General features: G+C 35.0%; 5 protein-coding genes and 1 pseudogene across 10 annotated transcripts; 3 read left to right on the top strand and 3 right to left on the bottom strand.

The window, feature by feature from the left end:
* Positions 1 to 3: 3 nt before the first annotated feature.
* Positions 4 to 753, bottom strand: CYP705A14P (annotated as a pseudogene). Its single transcript has one exon.
* Positions 754 to 924: 171 nt separating this feature from the next.
* TTN9 (titan9) lies at positions 925 to 3194 on the top strand. Of its 4 annotated transcripts, none has more exons than NM_001338449.1 (8): positions 925 to 1132; positions 1231 to 1288; positions 1395 to 1464; positions 1659 to 1749; positions 1850 to 1911; positions 2103 to 2320; positions 2440 to 2608; positions 2726 to 3194. In NM_001338449.1, exons 2-8 carry the CDS (start codon positions 1241 to 1243, stop codon positions 2914 to 2916), a joined length of 849 nt encoding a protein of 282 aa, NP_001327503.1. In that variant the 5' UTR covers positions 925 to 1132; positions 1231 to 1240; the 3' UTR covers positions 2917 to 3194. The 4 variants fall into 4 exon arrangements, with proteins under 4 accessions (NP_001327503.1, NP_974342.1, NP_188642.2 ...); NM_202613.3 differs by having other exon boundaries at positions 925 to 1160; NM_112898.4 differs by having other exon boundaries at positions 925 to 1288.
* A 163-nt stretch (positions 3195 to 3357) lies between these two features.
* On the top strand, positions 3358 to 5169 carry UBC19 (ubiquitin-conjugating enzyme19). Of its 2 annotated transcripts, none has more exons than NM_112897.4 (6): positions 3358 to 3701; positions 4123 to 4150; positions 4234 to 4461; positions 4570 to 4633; positions 4736 to 4795; positions 4893 to 5169. In NM_112897.4, exons 1-6 carry the CDS (start codon positions 3583 to 3585, stop codon positions 4937 to 4939), a joined length of 546 nt encoding a protein of 181 aa, NP_566653.1. In that variant the 5' UTR covers positions 3358 to 3582; the 3' UTR covers positions 4940 to 5169. The 2 variants fall into 2 exon arrangements, with proteins under 2 accessions (NP_566653.1, NP_001078192.1); NM_001084723.1 differs by lacking the exon at positions 3358 to 3701 and adding an exon at positions 4021 to 4040 and having other exon boundaries at positions 4893 to 5049.
* Positions 5170 to 5430: 261 nt separating this feature from the next.
* On the top strand, positions 5431 to 9707 carry TCP-1 (T-complex protein 1 alpha subunit). Its single transcript, NM_112896.4, has 17 exons — positions 5431 to 5672; positions 5850 to 5914; positions 6127 to 6216; positions 6329 to 6415; positions 6524 to 6583; positions 6670 to 6720; positions 6873 to 6968; positions 7156 to 7221; positions 7317 to 7534; positions 7780 to 7876; positions 8004 to 8090; positions 8170 to 8304; positions 8460 to 8564; positions 8650 to 8778; positions 8863 to 8966; positions 9061 to 9151; positions 9239 to 9707. The coding sequence occupies exons 1-17, from the start codon at positions 5600 to 5602 to the stop codon at positions 9320 to 9322; spliced, it is 1638 nt and encodes a 545-aa protein (NP_188640.1). The 5' UTR covers positions 5431 to 5599; the 3' UTR covers positions 9323 to 9707.
* Positions 9681 to 13096, bottom strand: ATHXK4 (Hexokinase). The gene is made up of 9 exons (NM_112895.3): positions 12278 to 13096; positions 11929 to 12079; positions 11649 to 11831; positions 11336 to 11410; positions 10984 to 11139; positions 10757 to 10855; positions 10532 to 10659; positions 10265 to 10343; positions 9681 to 10167 (listed from the first exon to the last, which is right to left on the bottom strand). Exons 1-9 carry the CDS (start codon positions 12547 to 12549, stop codon positions 9802 to 9804), a joined length of 1509 nt encoding a protein of 502 aa, NP_188639.2. The 5' UTR covers positions 12550 to 13096; the 3' UTR covers positions 9681 to 9801.
* A 3307-nt stretch (positions 13097 to 16403) lies between these two features.
* AT3G20030 (F-box and associated interaction domains-containing protein) lies at positions 16404 to 17612 on the bottom strand (the record flags this gene model as incomplete). Its single annotated transcript, NM_112894.1, has 1 exon — positions 16404 to 17612. One exon carries the CDS (start codon positions 17610 to 17612, stop codon positions 16404 to 16406), a length of 1209 nt encoding a protein of 402 aa, NP_188638.1.
* Between the last annotated feature and the right edge of the window lie 987 nt (positions 17613 to 18599).

The raw sequence follows: 18599 nt of genomic DNA, 5'->3' as shown, positions 1-18599 counted from the left end.
GTCAGTGAAGTCAGTGAACAATGAAACCGATATATGCCTTAAACCGAAGAACACTACACAATTATTTACAATTTCACACAATAAACCAAACTAAACCAAAAGGTAGCCACTTAAACCGGGAGACTTGGACACGGGAACATACAAAGCGGAGCAGAGCTTCCTCTCACCAACAACTTTTTTGCAAATTCAAAGTTACAGGGTTTAAGGTTCGAGCAAGCCAAAGGGTTTAGGTTTCTAGCAACAGGAATGCACTTAAGGGGATGAGCCATGGTCAGGTTCAATCCTCGAATGGCCTCTTCCATGTCAACCTTGTCTCCTTTGGTTTTCCAGTCAAAGCATTGCAACATCATTCCAATCGCAGTTCCTACAAAGATGTAACTCAGATTTACTCCCAGACAGCATCTCCTTCCGCTTCCGAAAAGAATGTACTGAAGTGCATCGTCTTGCCCTGATCCAAAAGAAGCTAAAAACCTCTCTGGCTTAAACTCATTAGGACATCACCAAGATTCAGGATCTATCATCATAAGCATTAACAATACGTCCATCATGTCTCCATCTTGATGTCCTTTGGCTCCTCTTCTCCGTGTTCCCCAAAAATCTCATTATCTTATTCGCTATAAAGCCATCCTTAGGTTTCTTGAAGAAGAGATAGCAACAGAGAAGTGAGAAGAGACATAAGAGGATGAAGATGAAGGAGTTTTGAGCGTCAACGGTGATATCATTGTTTTTTTTGGTAGGTTGATGAAACAAGAGGAATCCGTAGTCAATAATCAATCAGGATTGTTTATAACAGAGGAAATTTGTACTAAGTTCCCAGCGAAACTCTCGTGACCTTCATGGCATGTACAATTATGGTCACAAGTGTGGACCAAAATAGATCTTTTCATCAAAAAAAAAAATGTGTGAATCCAATGGATAACTTGGTTTTCATATTCTTATAATTAAGAACTTAAAATTAAATAAAAAGATAGAAGAAAAATAGTGCTTTGAGAAGAAGAAAAAAACCGTTGCCCTAGAATTAAAATCCACTTCTCAGTGTCATAGGCGTCGTCGGTTTGGGAATTTTATAAAGTTGGTCTCTTTTGAATTCATCAGTTTCGTCATTCTCCTTCAAATCTGGAAACCAAAGCGAGTGTGTTTTGCTCTCTTGAATCGAATTTGTAAGCTCGTCGATTTTGCTTCTTTCCGGGTCGGGTAATCAATTTGATTTGATTCTTCACTCTTCTACAGTGAGCAGAAAATGGAAGCTCTCTACGCCAAGCTCTACGACAAATACACCAAACTCCAGGTTTTCTGCAACATCTTCCGTTTAATTTTCTTGTCAATTTCTGAGGGTTTCTCCGGAATTTCGCTTTTCTGGGTTCGATTTTGATTTCGATCTCCTTTTTTTTCAGAAGAAGAAATATTCCGAATACGATGAGATTAATAAGGAACAAGAAGAGAAATTCCTTACCTTTGTTTCAGGTACCAATTTCGAAAGATTCGTTCTTTGAGTTTGAGTTCCTTTGTTCCATACTTGAATTTTAGATATCTCTAGTTAGGTTTGATTTCACATTGCAATTACAAACACTTGGAATCGAGAATTATAACAAGAGACCTTTTAAGTCTGTGAATACGTTCTTAGTGTGTCTGTCTTTTCTCTCTTTTGCTATTTGCAGCCTCAGAGGAGTTGATGGAACATTTGAGAGGTGAAAATCAGAGTTCTCTGGAGATGGTTGAGAAGTTGAGGAATGAAATCATTTCAATCAGGCATGTACTTCACCTTACCGTCTTGATTTTCCCAGACATTCTTTTTTATTTAGAGAAGTTGGAGCCTTGCTAATGTAACTATAACAATCTTGATCCACAGATCTGGCAGGGACGACAAGTTTCTGGAGTGTCAAAAGCTTCTCATGGAAGAAGAACTAAAGAGTAAGAAACTATGTTAATTGATGATAGTTGCTGCTCTATTTTCATGTGTCATGGAATGTAGCCTTATAATTGGACATGATATGTAGTTTAGTTAGGAATTTAGCTGAGATAATGTGAACTGCTTCATGGAGAGTGATGAGGACTTGGTTATAATACTGTCTAGGATAAAATCTTTGTTGTTTTTCTTACAGACAAATCACTTTCTGAAGAAGTTGTCAAGCTAAAAGAGCTGGTCCAAGAGGAACATCCTCGCAACTATGAAGATCAAAGTGGAAAAAAACAAAAGAGAAAGACTCCTGAAAGTGCTCGAGTTACAACGAGAAGCATGATAAAACGTAGCAGACTGTCAGAAGATTTGGTGGAAACGGATATGGTATCACCTGACATTAGCAAACATCATAAAGCAAAGGTAAAACAGATCACCTCTTAACCTTTCAGTTCTGAGCTGAATGTTGTGCATCTTGCTTCACAAACCCAGTGGATCATAAAATTAGCCTTACTGATACTTTTTCTTGCTTTTGTTTCAAGGAGCCTCTCTTGGTTTCTCAGCCACAATGCTGCAGAACAACCTACGATGGATCAAGTAGTTCTGCTAGTTGTACATTTCAAGCTCTTGGCAAACACTTGCTAGGAATGAAATTATCAACTAATAATAAGGGCAAACGCGCCTGCATTGTAGCCTCACACCCAACAACCGGTAATTTGTTTTTCCTGCATGATCTATTTACTTTGATTCAAAAGATCTTTTGAGATCATCAGCCACCAGAAAAGCACCAATGCTGATTTTGTTTCCCTGATTATTTTACCATAACAGGTTTATCCTTCAGCCTAACTTTTATAAATAACCCAAATGGTGAAGAATCTGAGCTGCTTTACAAGCCTGCATCACTCGGAACATTTCAAAGAGTGGCACCGGAATGGATGAGAGAAGTTATAAAGTTCAGCACAAGTATGTGTCCCATCTTCTTTGAAAGAGTCTCTCGAGTCATTAAGCTCAATTGTTGATCGGTACCGTATGTACATCTCCCTCCCCTTATCTTGTGTAGTCATCTCTGATGGCTTCTTAGTGTGATGTTTCTCAATAGGTTTGAAAAGCTAGGGAAGTTATCATTGTATCTATAGAAATGTGTCTCTCTTTAACTTTGGAATTAGTTTCAAAGATAGTGTGTCCTTGTGATGAATCATATTGTAACAAGATCTTGATTTATCCTTTGCTCTCGATACCCTCTCCTCTTGTAGACCTCATAAATCTCTGATCTATTGAGCATTTTACATGATTCAACATTTTACATATTTTTGTAACAAATTTTATCATTGGAAAGATTAAATAGCCGTTACATAAGGTAGGTGAATTTTCAATTCAAATGCATCAAAATAGCCGCTATAACCTAAGTGATAACGTTCGGAAAATGCTTTAGGATAATTCCTTTTTATTGCTTTTGAAAACGACGACGTTTCTTGTGTCGTACACGTTTTATAACCCAGACCCACGTCTCTCTCTCTCAAAGAAGAGAAGAAGAACTCTCTCTCTATCTCTATCTCTATCTCTCTTCTCCTTCTTCTTCAGTTTCGATCATTCTTGAATCTGATTCTTCTCGAGAAAAAAGCGTTTCAATTTCAGAAATTTCGACTACGATTGTTGCTTTGTTCAATTAGAAGAGGCGAAAAAGGATGGCGACGGTTAATGGGTACACAGGGAATACTCCGGCGGCGACTACACCGGCAGCCACCGGATCAAAGCAATCTGCTCCTCCGACTAAGACCGTCGATAGCCACTCCGTTCTAAAAAGGTTATTTCTTTTTTACATTTTTCCGATCTTGGAATATTCTCGCGTCCATTTAAAGGAATTAGTCTTTAGCCTCTTAATGATTAGAATCGCTGCGATTGTTTATAGAGTTGTTCATGTTTCTTTAGGTAGATTAGATTAGGTTTTGGCTCTACCCATATCCATTTCTTGTGGTCTACATGCTTTCTAGATCATTTTTAGAGAAAACGATGGATCCAAAACTGATTGTGACTTCTCTTGTTCTCTTCTGAAATGATGGGTTCTCTCTTTGTCTACCAACTGTTTGTTATAATGTCTCTAAGAGAATGATACATCAAACTTTGTATGTACTACAGATCTCAAGTACTTTCTTTTATGTACCCTTTCTTGATCAAAGCAAACAAATTCATGGTTTTGCTAATTCATTGTTTTTCCTTAATTGCAGGCTGCAATCTGAACTAATGGGATTGATGGTAAGCTATCTTTTCTCTGCATAACTGAACCTGTTGATATGGTTGGATGCTTATATAGAGGCCTTTGGGTTTATGTATTGCAGATGGGAGCTGATCCGGGGATATCTGCGTTTCCAGAGGAAGACAACATATTTTGCTGGAAAGGAACAATTACAGGAAGCAAAGATACTGTGTTCGAAGGAACTGAGTACAGACTCTCACTCACTTTCTCTAACGATTATCCTTTTAAGTCTCCCAAAGTTAAGTTTGAGACATGCTGCTTCCACCCCAATGTGGATCTCTATGGCAATATTTGCTTGGACATTCTTCAGGTACATAACAATCACTTGCTCTTTCTACTTGTGTTACTGTAAATCCCATGGAATCACATATCAGAGAAGCAGTACTTAAAACAGAATCTGTTTTCACATCTTTTGTAGGATAAATGGTCATCTGCTTATGATGTGAGGACGATATTACTCTCAATTCAAAGCCTTCTCGGAGGTAAACTCTATGGCTGATATAACTGTTGAGGTTACTTATGAAGAATTTCTCTGTTGGTTTGATCCAGTATCTGATTTTTCCTGTTTTGTTTTAATTGATCAGAACCGAACATCAGCTCACCATTGAACAATCAAGCGGCTCAGCTTTGGAGCAATCAAGAAGGTAAAATTGCAATAGTTATCAGATTACACATCTCTGGACGTCTCCATTTTTCGATTCATAATGATATTCGTCTTCTTGAACTTGTAATGTTATACAGAGTACAGGAAGATGGTTGAGAAGCTCTACAAGCCTTTAAACGCATGATTCTCAAAAATCACTGTAACTGATTTTAAAATCTCAACTGTATTGGATCATATCTCTTTTACTTTTATAATCTCAATTTGAGCCAATATTAGCAATCAAACTCTACCTTTATTACAGTTCCACAATCACCACCTATATCTCTTCCGTAACTGAGATTTGAGAAGTTCATAATAGTAACTCTGAAATGTTGTAGTAAGTATCTGAAAGTATAATACAAAAAAAAGTTTCTGAACTATTGAAAAATCCAGAAACCAAAGTTCCCCACGAGAGAAGTAAGACTCAAACATGTGAAACGTTGGCACCGGACAAAGTACTGAAGACTAATGAAATGTTTTGAAATTGACATTTATGGCCTTCTTTTTAAATCCCCAAGCCCATAATTCGTGCTTAACTCTTTATTACAAATGGGCTTTGAGGGTATATATTATTTCGGCCCAATATAAAAACGTCGCCGCTTCATTCATACCCTGGCCGTACATCCCAGAAACCTTGAAAGTTAAAAACCCGCCGGAGTCTCTCACTCTCACAAACTTTTGAGAAGCATTTTCGCTTCAATTCAATAAAAGGCGAAAAATCTCTCACTGCACTTTATCTCGAGAGCTCAGATCTCCGATCTAGAGCCTTTCGCTTCTCCTCTTCTGTTCATATAACAACTGAATAATGTCGATCTCCGCCCAAAATCCGGATATTTCCGGCGATAGACAATCCGGCCAAGATGTTCGTACTCAGAACGGTACTACTACTCTCCATCGCTTCCTCTTACGTCTATTTCCTATCTCTTCTCATTACTAAACTGTTCACTTTGTTTTCATCGCAAATTTGTTTCGATCTCTAGCTAGGGTTTGTTTTGAATCTATTCTTTTAGATGTTTTGTGGTTATTGACTCGTATTTTATATACTCTATTTGCAGTGATGGCTTGTCAAGCTGTTTCTAATATTGTTAAGACCTCACTTGGTCCCGTCGGCCTCGACAAGGTTTGGTTTCTGATTTGCATCTGTGTATATATATTCTGCTAGCTTTCTTTTTTATATCTTAGATGCATCTTGGCAACAGTTGTGTTTAGTTTTAGGTTACTTTTAGACCTAACCATTTCTAGTTTTATTCTAAATCTGCTCGATATTGTCCTTTGTATTTTCGTTCCTAGTTCCTCCAATCGTGTTTCATGTTATGTTGGCTTGTGTTTCAGATGTTGGTGGATGATATTGGTGATGTGACTATTACAAATGATGGTGCTACTATTCTTAGGATGTTGGAGGTCGAGCACCCTGCTGCTAAGGTAATTTATGCAAATGTGATTGTTATACGTATTTTCTTATCATCATTTCAAAACACTGGTTATGAATTATTAGTTACTCAGTTCTCTAATCTGTCTACTTTTGTTGTGACAGGTTCTTGTCGAGTTAGCTGAACTTCAAGATAGAGAAGTCGGTGATGGGACTACATCTGTTGTTATTGTAGCTGCTGAGTTGTTGAAGGTTAGTTTGATTACTGTTTTCTTTGGTTTTGGTTTTCCTAGAGTTGGGAGATTTTTCACATGGTAACTATTGCTTGATGATTAATGGGTCTTATGTATATATTTGCAGAGGGCAAATGATTTGGTCAGGAACAAAATACATCCAACATCAATTATCAGTGGATATAGGGTAAGCTGCGACTTTAATTTCATATGTTGTAACCTGCACTGCAGAAGTGTTTCCAGTGTGTTCATTATCTTTTTTACTGTTGACAGCTAGCAATGAGAGAATCTTGCAAATACATAGAAGAGAAGTTGGTGACCAAGGTTAGTCCTCGTGTGATGGTCTATAGTCTTGCCTCTTAGAGGAAATTTTCCTCTCTTCATACAATTTTTTTGTGTCAGTATAATTGGGAAAGCTCACTGTACTGTCTGTCTCTTCCCCTTTAGTTAATTACTTTTTTTTTTGCGTTTTATAGGTCGAAAAGCTTGGGAAAGTTCCATTGATAAACTGTGCCAAAACCAGCATGTCCTCCAAACTGATATCTGGTGACAGCGACTTCTTTGCCAATTTGGTACGCTTCCAGTTCTCCTTACTAAGCAATAACGTGGAAATTCATTAAAACATTAGTGTTATTAAAACCTATGTTTATTCTTGGTTTTTTCTTGGGGGACTCTTTTCTACTTAAATCTGGTTTATCTTGCAATAATACCCTAGTCATTGCATGTGGCTGAACTGTTATAATCACATTTCTTTTAAAGGTTGTGGAAGCCGTTCTTTCAGTAAAGATGACAAATCAGCGGGGAGAGATAAAATACCCTATCAAGGTCTGTTAATGCTTCTCTGTCAAAGTTTCAAACATAAAGATCTGTAGTGAGGATGATATTTTTATGCTTAAACGCTTATTCTTACCGCATTGTAGGGCATTAATATTCTGAAAGCTCATGGACAAAGTGCAAGAGACAGCTATTTGTTAAATGGATATGCACTCAATACTGGTCGTGCTGCCCAAGGGATGCCATTACGAGTGTCCCCAGCAAAGATTGCTTGCCTTGACTTCAATCTGCAGAAGACAAAAATGCAGCTGGGTGTCCAAGTTGTTGTTAATGACCCACGAGAACTTGAAAAGATCCGTCAAAGGTAGTTTTCGCAGTTATACACTTTTCCCTGAATTCCTTACATTCAGAGTGCTTGCTTTTTTCCTACCAAATGTCATTCGGTTTGTTCTCTTGATCCTTGGGTGAAGAAGTATTTGCATTCTCCAATTTCCGGGTGTATGCGATATGGAAAGCTTAATAAATTTGCTTTACTGTACACTTGTAGCTCATGTTATCTGTGTTCCATACAGAGTTTTTTAATATGTTGCTGAATATTTGTTTCCACAGAGAAGCTGACATGACAAAAGAGCGGATAGAGAAACTTCTCAAAGCTGGGGCCAATGTAATTCTGACCACAAAGGGGATTGACGACATGGCACTTAAAGTGAGAATGAAAACCAATGATTTTCTCTATCGTTTACACATAACTTAGTTTTTGAAGTATTCAAGTTTAGTTGCGTTTATGTTTGGTTCACCGTAATGGATTCTCATTTCTCTTGTTTTTATTTCAGTACTTTGTAGAGGCAGGAGCTATTGCTGTTAGGCGTGTGCGCAAAGAAGACATGCGTCATGTTGCCAAGGCGACAGGAGCGACTCTGGTACTTCCTGCGCTAGGCTTTTTCAATACCCATGTTGTCAAACTAAAATTTCAACTAATATATTTATCCTTTATTTTAGGTCACCACTTTTGCTGACATGGAGGGCGAAGAAACATTTGATCCAGCTCACCTTGGATCTGCTGATGAGGTTGTTGAAGAGAGAATCGCAGATGATGATGTTATATTGATAAAGGGAACCAAAACAAGTAGTGCGGTATGCCATTCTCTCAGCAATGAATCTTACTTGATTGCTGACAGTACTATATCACACAAAATCAATCTTAAGTATATTTCTTTTAAAGTTGTTTAACATATCACACAGAGTTTTGTCTAGGTTTTTCATGTTTATAAGTGTTTTTTTCCTGTTAGGTCTCGTTGATCTTAAGAGGTGCAAATGACTACATGCTTGATGAGATGGAGAGAGCACTGCATGACGCTTTATGTATTGTCAAGAGGACCCTTGAGTCCAACACGGTAACATTCCTTTACTTTCTGTTAGACATACTCCTTGCATTTAGCAAAGAACAAACATTACATTTCTTGTTTCCTTGTCAAACAGGTGGTTGCGGGTGGAGGTGCAGTTGAATCAGCATTGTCTGTGTATCTGGAGCACCTTGCTACAACCTTGGGCTCTCGCGAACAATTGGCCATCGCTGAATTTGCTGATGCGCTATTGATTATACCAAAGGTGCGACCTACAAACCTATTTCATCAATAAAAATCTGTCTTTTGTTCTTATCTTATAATCCAACGTTTATCATCCTGTTATCAGGTGCTTGCAGTAAACGCTGCTAAGGATGCAACCGAATTGGTAGCTAAACTAAGAGCGTACCACCACACTGCACAAACCAAGGCTGATAAGAAGCACTATTCAAGGTGATAAGCAATCTGTTTGTGTCTTTTCCCTTTGAGGTTCTGTTTGAAAATGTTATATGCTCATTGGCTTCATGTTGAGAAAACGTAAATGCAGCATGGGACTTGACCTCGTAAACGGAACCATCCGCAACAATTTGGAAGCTGGAGTGATCGAACCAGCTATGAGCAAAGTGAAAATTATCCAGGTAAAAGGCACTTGGCTTTACATGAACTAGAATATTAAAAAATCAAGTAATCTCTTAAATTTTAAAGGAGCTTTGTTTTGTGACCAGTTTGCAACAGAGGCAGCCATAACGATTCTACGAATTGACGACATGATCAAACTGGTGAAGGATGAGAGCCAAGGCGAAGAATAAGCAAAGCTCAGCTCCTCTTTATCCGCCTTATCATCCTTAGTGTGTGTTTTTGTCCGCATTTTCAGCTCCTCTTTAGCTTCTTTTTTGCGCTGTAACAATGTAGCCTCTGAAAGAGCTGTTTCTGTTTATTTTTCAACTCTCTCGTTTCTTGCTCACTTTTTACTTCAAGAAATTTTTGCTTTTTGTCGGGTAACGCATGTAATGAAGTTGGGCTTTCGTCTCTTACTGTTTGAATTTATGGTGTAGTTTTTGAATGTCCTCTCTCACACAATGACACAAAGATTTATCCCCAAAAGATTAGGTTTCACTGTTCTGTATTAATTCCGTTGCACTAACAAGTCATTTTTTGTTGTTGTAAATAAACTGTAATTTACTTAATCATGAGTAGAAGAAACTAAAAAGTGCCTACAATATTTACACAAACCTACATGCTTCTAAAACAATTGGCTATATACATTGTAAATATGTACACAAATTATTCATACGGATGGTATTGTTTGAACACTTTGTGACGAAGCCAGCAACAATGCAGAGCCAATGCTGGAACCATCTTCCATGGCCTTCACCACTACGTGTTGAGCCACATCTTCTCCCAGTATATCTCTCAGAGCTTCGTCCATATATTCTCTGAACATCCTGTAGTTCAAATACAGACCTCCTTCAACTGCCACCACTGTTCTTCTCATTATCTGCTTATCGCTTCTCCTTCCTCCTCCGCTCCCATCTCTCCCTACCTTCTTCAAGATTCCTGCAATTCCTGCTGCTGCTAGCCTAGCTGCTCTGCGTGTCACTACATCGCAGATCTTCACTACAAGTTTCCTCACCTTCATTGGTACCTCTGACACCTGTGATTATGAATCAAAGATAGAGAGAGAGAGAGCCAAGATAATGAGCCAAGTGAACAGAACAAAACTTTGCATCACAACAAACTTGTTTGCTTACCCCTAAATCTTTCAAGATTCGTGCTACTTCTTGTAACTCGGATGTGTCATCTTCATGCATTGCTGAGACAGAATTTGTTCTGAAATTGGAGGAAAAATTTATTCAGACAAATATATACGTATAGATAAACACGAAAATCATGTTACGTAAAAGCTACTATGTGCTTTTTGAGAATTCGCAAAAGTTTATATAGGAAACGAAGTATACGTTTGGCAGTTTTTTTTTCCATTTGAAACAGAAGCAGAAGAAAACATAACGGAAATGTACCTCAGAACGAAAGGCGTGGATAAAATGGATGAGATAGGTCCAAAGATGTCGGACTCTTGTGACATTCGAAGAATTACTCTGCGGACAATGTCGCCCAGATACATCCCTCCTATCATCTTCTCAAAGCCCTATAAAACAATACCCACCAAATTGATTACCTGATAAAAAATAACTTGAAAACATGATAAAACGAAACAAGAGAAAGGAAACTTCGCAAAATATTACCATGTCATTTGAATTCATACTCTCTGCATCCAACTCAAGGTCATATGAAGTTCTTGGCAGACGAGATGACCAAAAGTTTCCCCACTCCATATTGACCACCTAACACAAAATAACAAAGTATCATAAAGAAGAAAAAATCAAGTCTTTTAAATTGAATCCTGTGGAATCTAAACTTTGATGGCTGGTTTCTAAGGATGAACTATGTAACGATTCTTAATAGTTATTACCATGCTTCCAGAAGTCGTGCGTGGATTTTGACACTTGATTATGGCATCAGTTCGTTCAAGGTAACATGCATTACTACCTGTTCCAAAGACAACAGCAGCAATTGTGTCTGGGTCATGAAAATGTCCAAAGGATAAAGCCCCAACAGTATCATTCACCTGCTCAAACAATTGAAACTAATATCAGCACCACACATGATATCATGAGGTTTCTAAGAGATAGAGAGCCATTTCTCCGATACTTAAACTGTTAAGGCATCAGAATTTTGTGACGGCTAGGAAAATCATCAAAGGAATTGCAATGAAACAGCAGTTCCCCAAGAATATGATTCTTTTGCAGTAGTAAAGGACTTACAAGAGCTGCAACGCGAATATCTAGCCCTCTCTTGTTCAACGCTCCTTGTAGACATTCAGCAATGTCTTCCCCAGCCTATATTAGTAAGATCAATGTGTCATGAACATTACATTTCCCCAAACTTTACTCCAAATGCTAGAAGATGAATCACATTGTTACGTAAAACTAAATACACAACTTGATGATTCTGCGTTTAGTTGACCCAACTATTAATCCAAAAAAAGAGTGTAATGCAGCCTTAGATTTAATCTAAGAAATTAGTAAACACTATCAGGCAGACAGGTAAAAAAGGTTGCAGAGAATTTGAACTAACCATTTCACTAATTGCAAAACCTTTGGTCCATTTAATTAGAACTCCTGATGAGATGGATGTCTGCTTGACTGGGAAAGAAAAAGTAAACGCAAGTTCCCTTTTTAAAGGTTGTGACAAACTGAAATCGTTCCCTTCTTTTTCAATAAACCTCTGCAAGGATGATGCGAGAAAGTCGAAGAGAACCTGAAAAATCAAGTAACAAGAATCATCTGAGCATTTAATCTGTCAGATCATAAGAATTGAGCTTCGAATAGAAAAATGTTGGAGAAAGCCTTGTCACCTCGCTAGTGCTATTCATCAAAGATGTTGGTATGGAATGTCGTTCAACATCTTGAACTTCAAGAGATGATCTTTGACCACCTAGATGAACCTTTATTATCCTAAAGTAGGAGCCTCCAAGATGAAGTGCATAATAGGTTCCTGTCTCGCTCCTGAAATAGAAAGGTTCATATATTACAACAAGAGACTTCCATTGTGACAATCAAGGAACAAAAACCTTCGATTTCACACAACTAACAAGCAAATGTTTCCAGACATTGCACCATCATGTCATCAAATCCCATAAAAACTAAAGGGAAACTCTTCTAAAGACCATAATCAACAAGCATTGGGATATCTCAAAATCTCACCCATTGGGAAGATCATCAACAAAAGTGAGCAACATTTTAAGCTTTGACCCTCCTTCAGAAACCAAACCAGCTTGCATCTCCACAGCTATGGCATCAACCATCTGCCTCAACCTTCCTAAAGGCGTCTCACAAGCTTCCTCCAAATCCTTAAGTAAACCCACCACCCTCCTCCATTTCCTCCTCCCTTTCATCCTCCTTCTCACCATCACAGTCGCCACTGAACAAGCCACCACAGCCGCAGCTGCCGTCAACATCACCAAAACCTTCCCCATTTCCAATATCTATACACAACCTTCTCTCTTTCTACGTCTTTCAGAAGAATCGAGATAAATTACTCACAAAAGCAAACGCCTTTACGACGAGAAGCAATTGAAACAGAGTCTATAACCAGAATGACACGAAATGCAAATGACAACGCTTCAACCACCGATCAGAATAACCCTATAAGGCTCCATTTCATCGCAAACGATTCCTTTCTATAACCACAGATACAAAATTAAACCGTCTCAGCATAAAGGGTCTCTCTTTTTGTTCATTTTTGCTTCTCCGTGACTCCAGATTCTTCCGATTAAACAGCCTTGCGCTCGAGGTTCCCTTGTAGACAACAAATCCCGGTAAAAGTTATGTCCTTCCGGCGAAAAGGCGCGGCGAGGGAGAGATTGATAAAATTTTGGTAAGAGTCAGAAGAAGGACGCTGGAAAGGCCAAACGAATCGATGAATAATACATGAATATTTATGAAATGACAGTTATACCCTCGTGTACTTTTTGAGTTATATGGACGGTTTCGATTCGCTTGTTTTTATTTGTTATTTGGTTGACTCGTTTATTCATGTACACTTTGTTTAATTAACTATTATTATTAGGGAACTCCCATTACTCAAAACTACTAAAATGACGTTTTCTTTTTATTAACAACAACACATTTGAGAAGCAATGACGTTTATGAGCTATATAGTAAGAAGATGTGATTAGACTAATCTTTAGAGTAATGATACAAATATTCAACTAGCTGATTATTGAAAGAACCGGCGGTTTTGTCGGCAATTTTATTATTTTACTTAGAATTAGACATGCTATTTTTTCTGTTTTTAATATTGTCAGAGAGAACACCTTTTACAACTCTAGAAAAAAACAATCACACCCTAATTGACAAATTCACAATATATATAATATGATCCGACACATTTTCATATTCATGACTTTAGAAAAAGAAAAAAAAAACTTCTCATCATCATTCATCAAAACATATAATTAGGTAGTTCTAATTGGTGGATGATACAACTACTTCAATTTTGGTCCATATTAAAAACGTATGAGAAACTAATAAGGTAACAATCACGAGATATTATCAAACTCTAATCAATTTCCAAGATCAGAGTCACATTCTAATGCTCAAGAGTCAAGGCTAATGTCTTTTTTTTTTTTTTCCAAGGCTAATGTCTTTGCTTAGTCTGCGAAATCATTTTTACACAATAAAATTTAGTAATCTTTTTACATTAGAAATCATTGTTATATGTGTTGCACGCTTTTACTAAGCGATTTTAGTAAGTTCACCAATGAATACAGTTTTATTATTTGGATATATATATAGATATATATATATATAGATATATCTATATATATATTTTTTGATTGGATATATTATATATATAATGAATAAAGGATGTAGTATAGTTCTTTCTCTCGCTTCTGACATAAAAGAGTTCGTGTATATTACAGCAACATGCTTACATTGTGACACTCAAGCAACAAAAAAAAGAGACTTCAATGTCACAAAATTAACTTTCTATAATAGCAAGCAAAAACAGAACAAACAAAATGTAATAACCAAATAAATCCTTGGTATGTCCTTTGATCTTCCAAATATTGCTCCATCATGTAACCAACATCCCATACAAACTAAAAAGAATATATTTTAAAAAGCCCTAATTAATCAACAAGCATTGGGATATGTAAGAAATCATACCCATTGGAAAGATCATGAACAACATTTTAAGCTTGTATATCCTTCAGAGACCAAACCAGCTTGCAATATGTCCAGTGCTATATGGCATCCACTTCCTCCTCCGTTTCATCTTCCTTCGCACCAACACTGTCACCACTGAACAAGCCACCACCGCCATCAAAAGCTTCCACATCTCAATATCTACGAATATACAACTAGCTAGGAGAGATAAATGACTGCAAAATGTCGGATGGAATTTGGCAAAGTCGTCGGAATATATATATACGATGGATACATTTGTATCCTTTTTGATCCACTAATAAATAGAAACAAAATAATGATAACTGATTGGTCTTGTTCACAGGACATTATTGCAAAAGAAAAACAAAACCAAACTAATGAAAAGAAACGCAAAAAAAAAAAAAAAAAGCTATCTTATTATATAAAATACAGTTTTGAAAGTTACTAACTCACGAGATCATGACACGTGGTTATTTGAACGATCTTAGATTTTGACATGTGTTTGATTTATTTTTTTACTTTTTCCTAAAATAAAATAGGAAACTAAAAAACAAAAATATTTATATATACTAATTAATATGTTTATATCTAAATATTTAATTTACAATTTTCTTAACTAAAATGTAAAACTAACAATAAGATGGAGTGTATATAATTAAATTATATAAAAAACTAACAATAAGATGGAGTGTATATTATTAAATTATATATTTTATTATGATAAAATAGATATTTAAATTGTATTGCAAAATCGAATTTGTAAGATTAAAATTTGGTTTAAAGAAATACTAAATTACATACTGAAAAAATATGAGAGTTACGTTACTATTTAAAATCTTATTATATAAAGTACAGTTTTGAAAGTTACTAACTCACGAGATCATGACACGTGGTTATTTGAACGATCTTAGATTTTGACATGTGTTTGATTTTTTTTTTACTTTTTCCTAAAAGAAAATAGGAAACTAAAAAACAAAGATATTTATATATACTAATTAATATGTTTATATCTAAATATTTAACTTACAATTTTCTTAACTAAAATGTAAAACTAACAATAAGATGGAGTGTATATAATTAAATTATATAAAAAACTAACAATAAGATGGAGTGTATATCATTAAATTATATATTTTATTATGGTAAAATAGGTATTTAAATTGTATTGCAAAATCGAATTTGTAAGATTGAAATTTGGTTTAAAGAAATACTAAATTACATACTGAAAAAGTATGAGAGTTACGTTACTATTTAAAATCTTATTATATAAAGTACAGTTTTGAAAGTTACTAACTCACGAGATCATGACACGTGGTTATTTGAACGATCTTAGATTTTGACATGTGTTTGATTTTTTTTTTACTTTTTCCTAAAAGAAAATAGGAAACTAAAAAACAAAGATATTTATATATACTAATTAATATGTTTATATCTAAATATTTAACTTACAATTTTCTTATCTAAAATGTAAAACTAACAATAAGATGGAGTGTATATAATTAAATTATATAAAAAAAACTAACAATAAGATGGAGTGTATATCATTAAATTATATATTTTATTATGGTAAAATAGGTATTTAAATTGTATTGCAAAATCGAATTTGTAAGATTAAAATTTGGTTTAAAGAAATACTAAATTACATACTGAAAAAGTATGAGAGTTACGTTACTATTTAAAATTCAAATATCATTAATAAGATGGAGTGTATAGGGACTGCATAGTCCGAGTTACTCATGTGTATAGTAAAGCTAATCGCATAGTAAATGGATTAGCAAACTATGCGTTTTAATTACTGCTCGGTTTATATTTATTTGATGTTTGTCCAACAGTTGTAAGTCCGACATTGTTAGAGGATACAAACGGGATGTCGTTTCCACAGAGTGTCCGAATGTAGTTTTTATGTTATAAATAACAAAATAGTTTATTATGATGAAATAGATAGTTAAAATATAAGTAAAATTGAATGTGTATGATTAAAATTTTATGTAATACAAAAATTACTACTTTAAATATTAGAAAAAGTGTGTAGATTACTATTTACTATATAAAGTTTAAATATTATTGATAAATATTTAAATAAATTTATATCATACACCCGTCTATTTAAGCGAGCCTTATCTAGTCAATTATAATTAAGTCTTCTTCTTTGTGCTTATTACTCTTCTTCTCTTTCTTTTTTGAATCCTACAATTTGGTTGATCTGTACTAAACTTGGAACATAAGAGCTAAAACACACAGATGGGAAACAATATCCTCCTTGATTCGCAGGAGCTTCTCCAAGACGCACTTTTTTAACGTAGCCATTCTCTCCAATGATGTAAGTTGCGTCCTCGTAGCGGGTCATTCCAGATTCGTCAAACTGAAAAACAACAGCGAGTTTCTTCTCCTCGTCAATGAAGAAACTGCCACCGTAATAGTCAAACATAAAACTACGACCGTAGTGTGGTTCCATATCAACTTTTAAGAAAGGATTCCATGACACTGTATTGGTCTCAGTCAAAGTTGTAACCCAAATCTCCACCTCTGATAAATCGGTATCCCCGCACTGAAATAACGCCGCAAGTTTCTCATCTCCAAGAGAAGAGAGAGCTCCAACATCGTAAAGATAGTGCTGAAACGGCAGAGGAAGAAACTGTCCAAAGCTCTCCGTCGTAAAATCAAAACAGAGTAAATTATCTGCCGGCTCTGGAAACTCTCCATCCTCTTCGTATTCTATTTTTTCCTTGGCAATAAAGTAAGTGTTTCCTTTCAAAGACGCTCCACGTTGATAAGACTCTATTTCCCAACGGGGAGCGATATCAAGAACCCTCCATGAATTAGAGCTAAAATCGTAGATTTCGTACTCAAGAAATCTGTGCTTCATGTTAAAGTTGTAATATTCCAGAAACCTCAAGATTTTGTGTTTACGGTTATTGTCGTATCCGATAGCATACCTGTCGAATAGGCGGTAATTAGTGTTACCGGATTCGATCCACCTGATTTGACCCAAATAAGGATTCCATACCACGAGCCTAATGTTGTCCTCTTTGGTCACGCACAACAATAACCCGTCGCATTGAAAAACTTTAGATATCTTGACTTGATTAAAAAAATGACCTAACTCCTTTATAGATGGATCCACGAATTCGGTACCTCCATCTTCGTTTAAGGTTCCGTTGAGATCAAACCTCATTGAACAAAGCTTATACTTCTTCATTATGAACCGAAACTGATCCCTTGTTTCTTCTGCTTTACATAGAATTCGATCTTTGAATAAAGTGTTCCACCGTTTGCAAGTGGATCGTACTGCTCCTAGAGAAGTTCTCGGAACCCTAGACAATATCTCCTCTAACAAATCCTGCGAAAGATCACTCATCATCGTCATTGTTTCAAATATAAATTAGAGTTCTCTTATTTTGCTTGCACACTCTTTTCTATGTCTTCTTATTATATAAAACTTTTACATATCTTCTTATTATATAATGCTTAGTTTTTAAAGTTAGTAACTCATAAGATTTTGATATGTGTAAAAGATAAATATATTTAAATTAAAATGAAAATTATACAATAAATTACAAATCCTAAAAATAAAATGATTGCAATTACTTTCTTTAAAAAGGTTTATAAAATTAACAAATAGGCATTTAAATTAAATAGTATAGTAAATAACTAATCTTGAAAATATCTAGTATTAAAAAAATAAAAGTATACAAAAAAGATGAAAGCATATAATCTTATTATATAATTGTTGATGTTTAAAAATTAGTAACTAATTAACATGATTGTTATATGTGTCAATCATTTGATGAGATATTGATACACGTAATGAGATTTTGATACATGTAAAAAACTTCCCCCAATTATATTTTGACACATATTTACACAAAAATTAAACTTACAAATTTGTTTACATAAAAACATATTTATTAAAGTATATAATTAAAGTATAATTCAATTAAACAATAAATTTTATATAAAGGGAAAATATAAAAAATAATTACTATTACTATTTTCAAAAAAATATTATTAAAAGGCAATAGAATATAAATTTTTTATATTTTAAGTAAAAAATCTTATTATATAGTGTTTATTGAATTATCCAAGATCTCTATGATCGTGAAATTTATTAAGTTATCAAAGATTTTTATATCATCATGTTTATAATTTTCTATTTCATTTTTTTTTCTAAATTATTTATTTTGATTTTTACTTTCATATTTGAATTATATAAGATTTTATCATATATCATCGTGCTTATAATTTTAGATTGTTACATGTGTCATGATATATATAAAACTTTATATTATATATTTCCAATTTGATTTTCTAGTTAGAAATATGTGATGATTTCAAATAAATGATTGTTTTTGAA

The sequence above is a fragment of the Arabidopsis thaliana genome, chromosome 3 (assembly GCF_000001735.4).
Source record: "Arabidopsis thaliana chromosome 3, partial sequence".
NCBI lineage: Eukaryota > Viridiplantae > Streptophyta > Magnoliopsida > Brassicales > Brassicaceae > Arabidopsis > Arabidopsis thaliana.
Note: the sequence above shows the minus strand (reverse complement) of the source record. Positions and strands in the feature narration are given on the sequence as shown.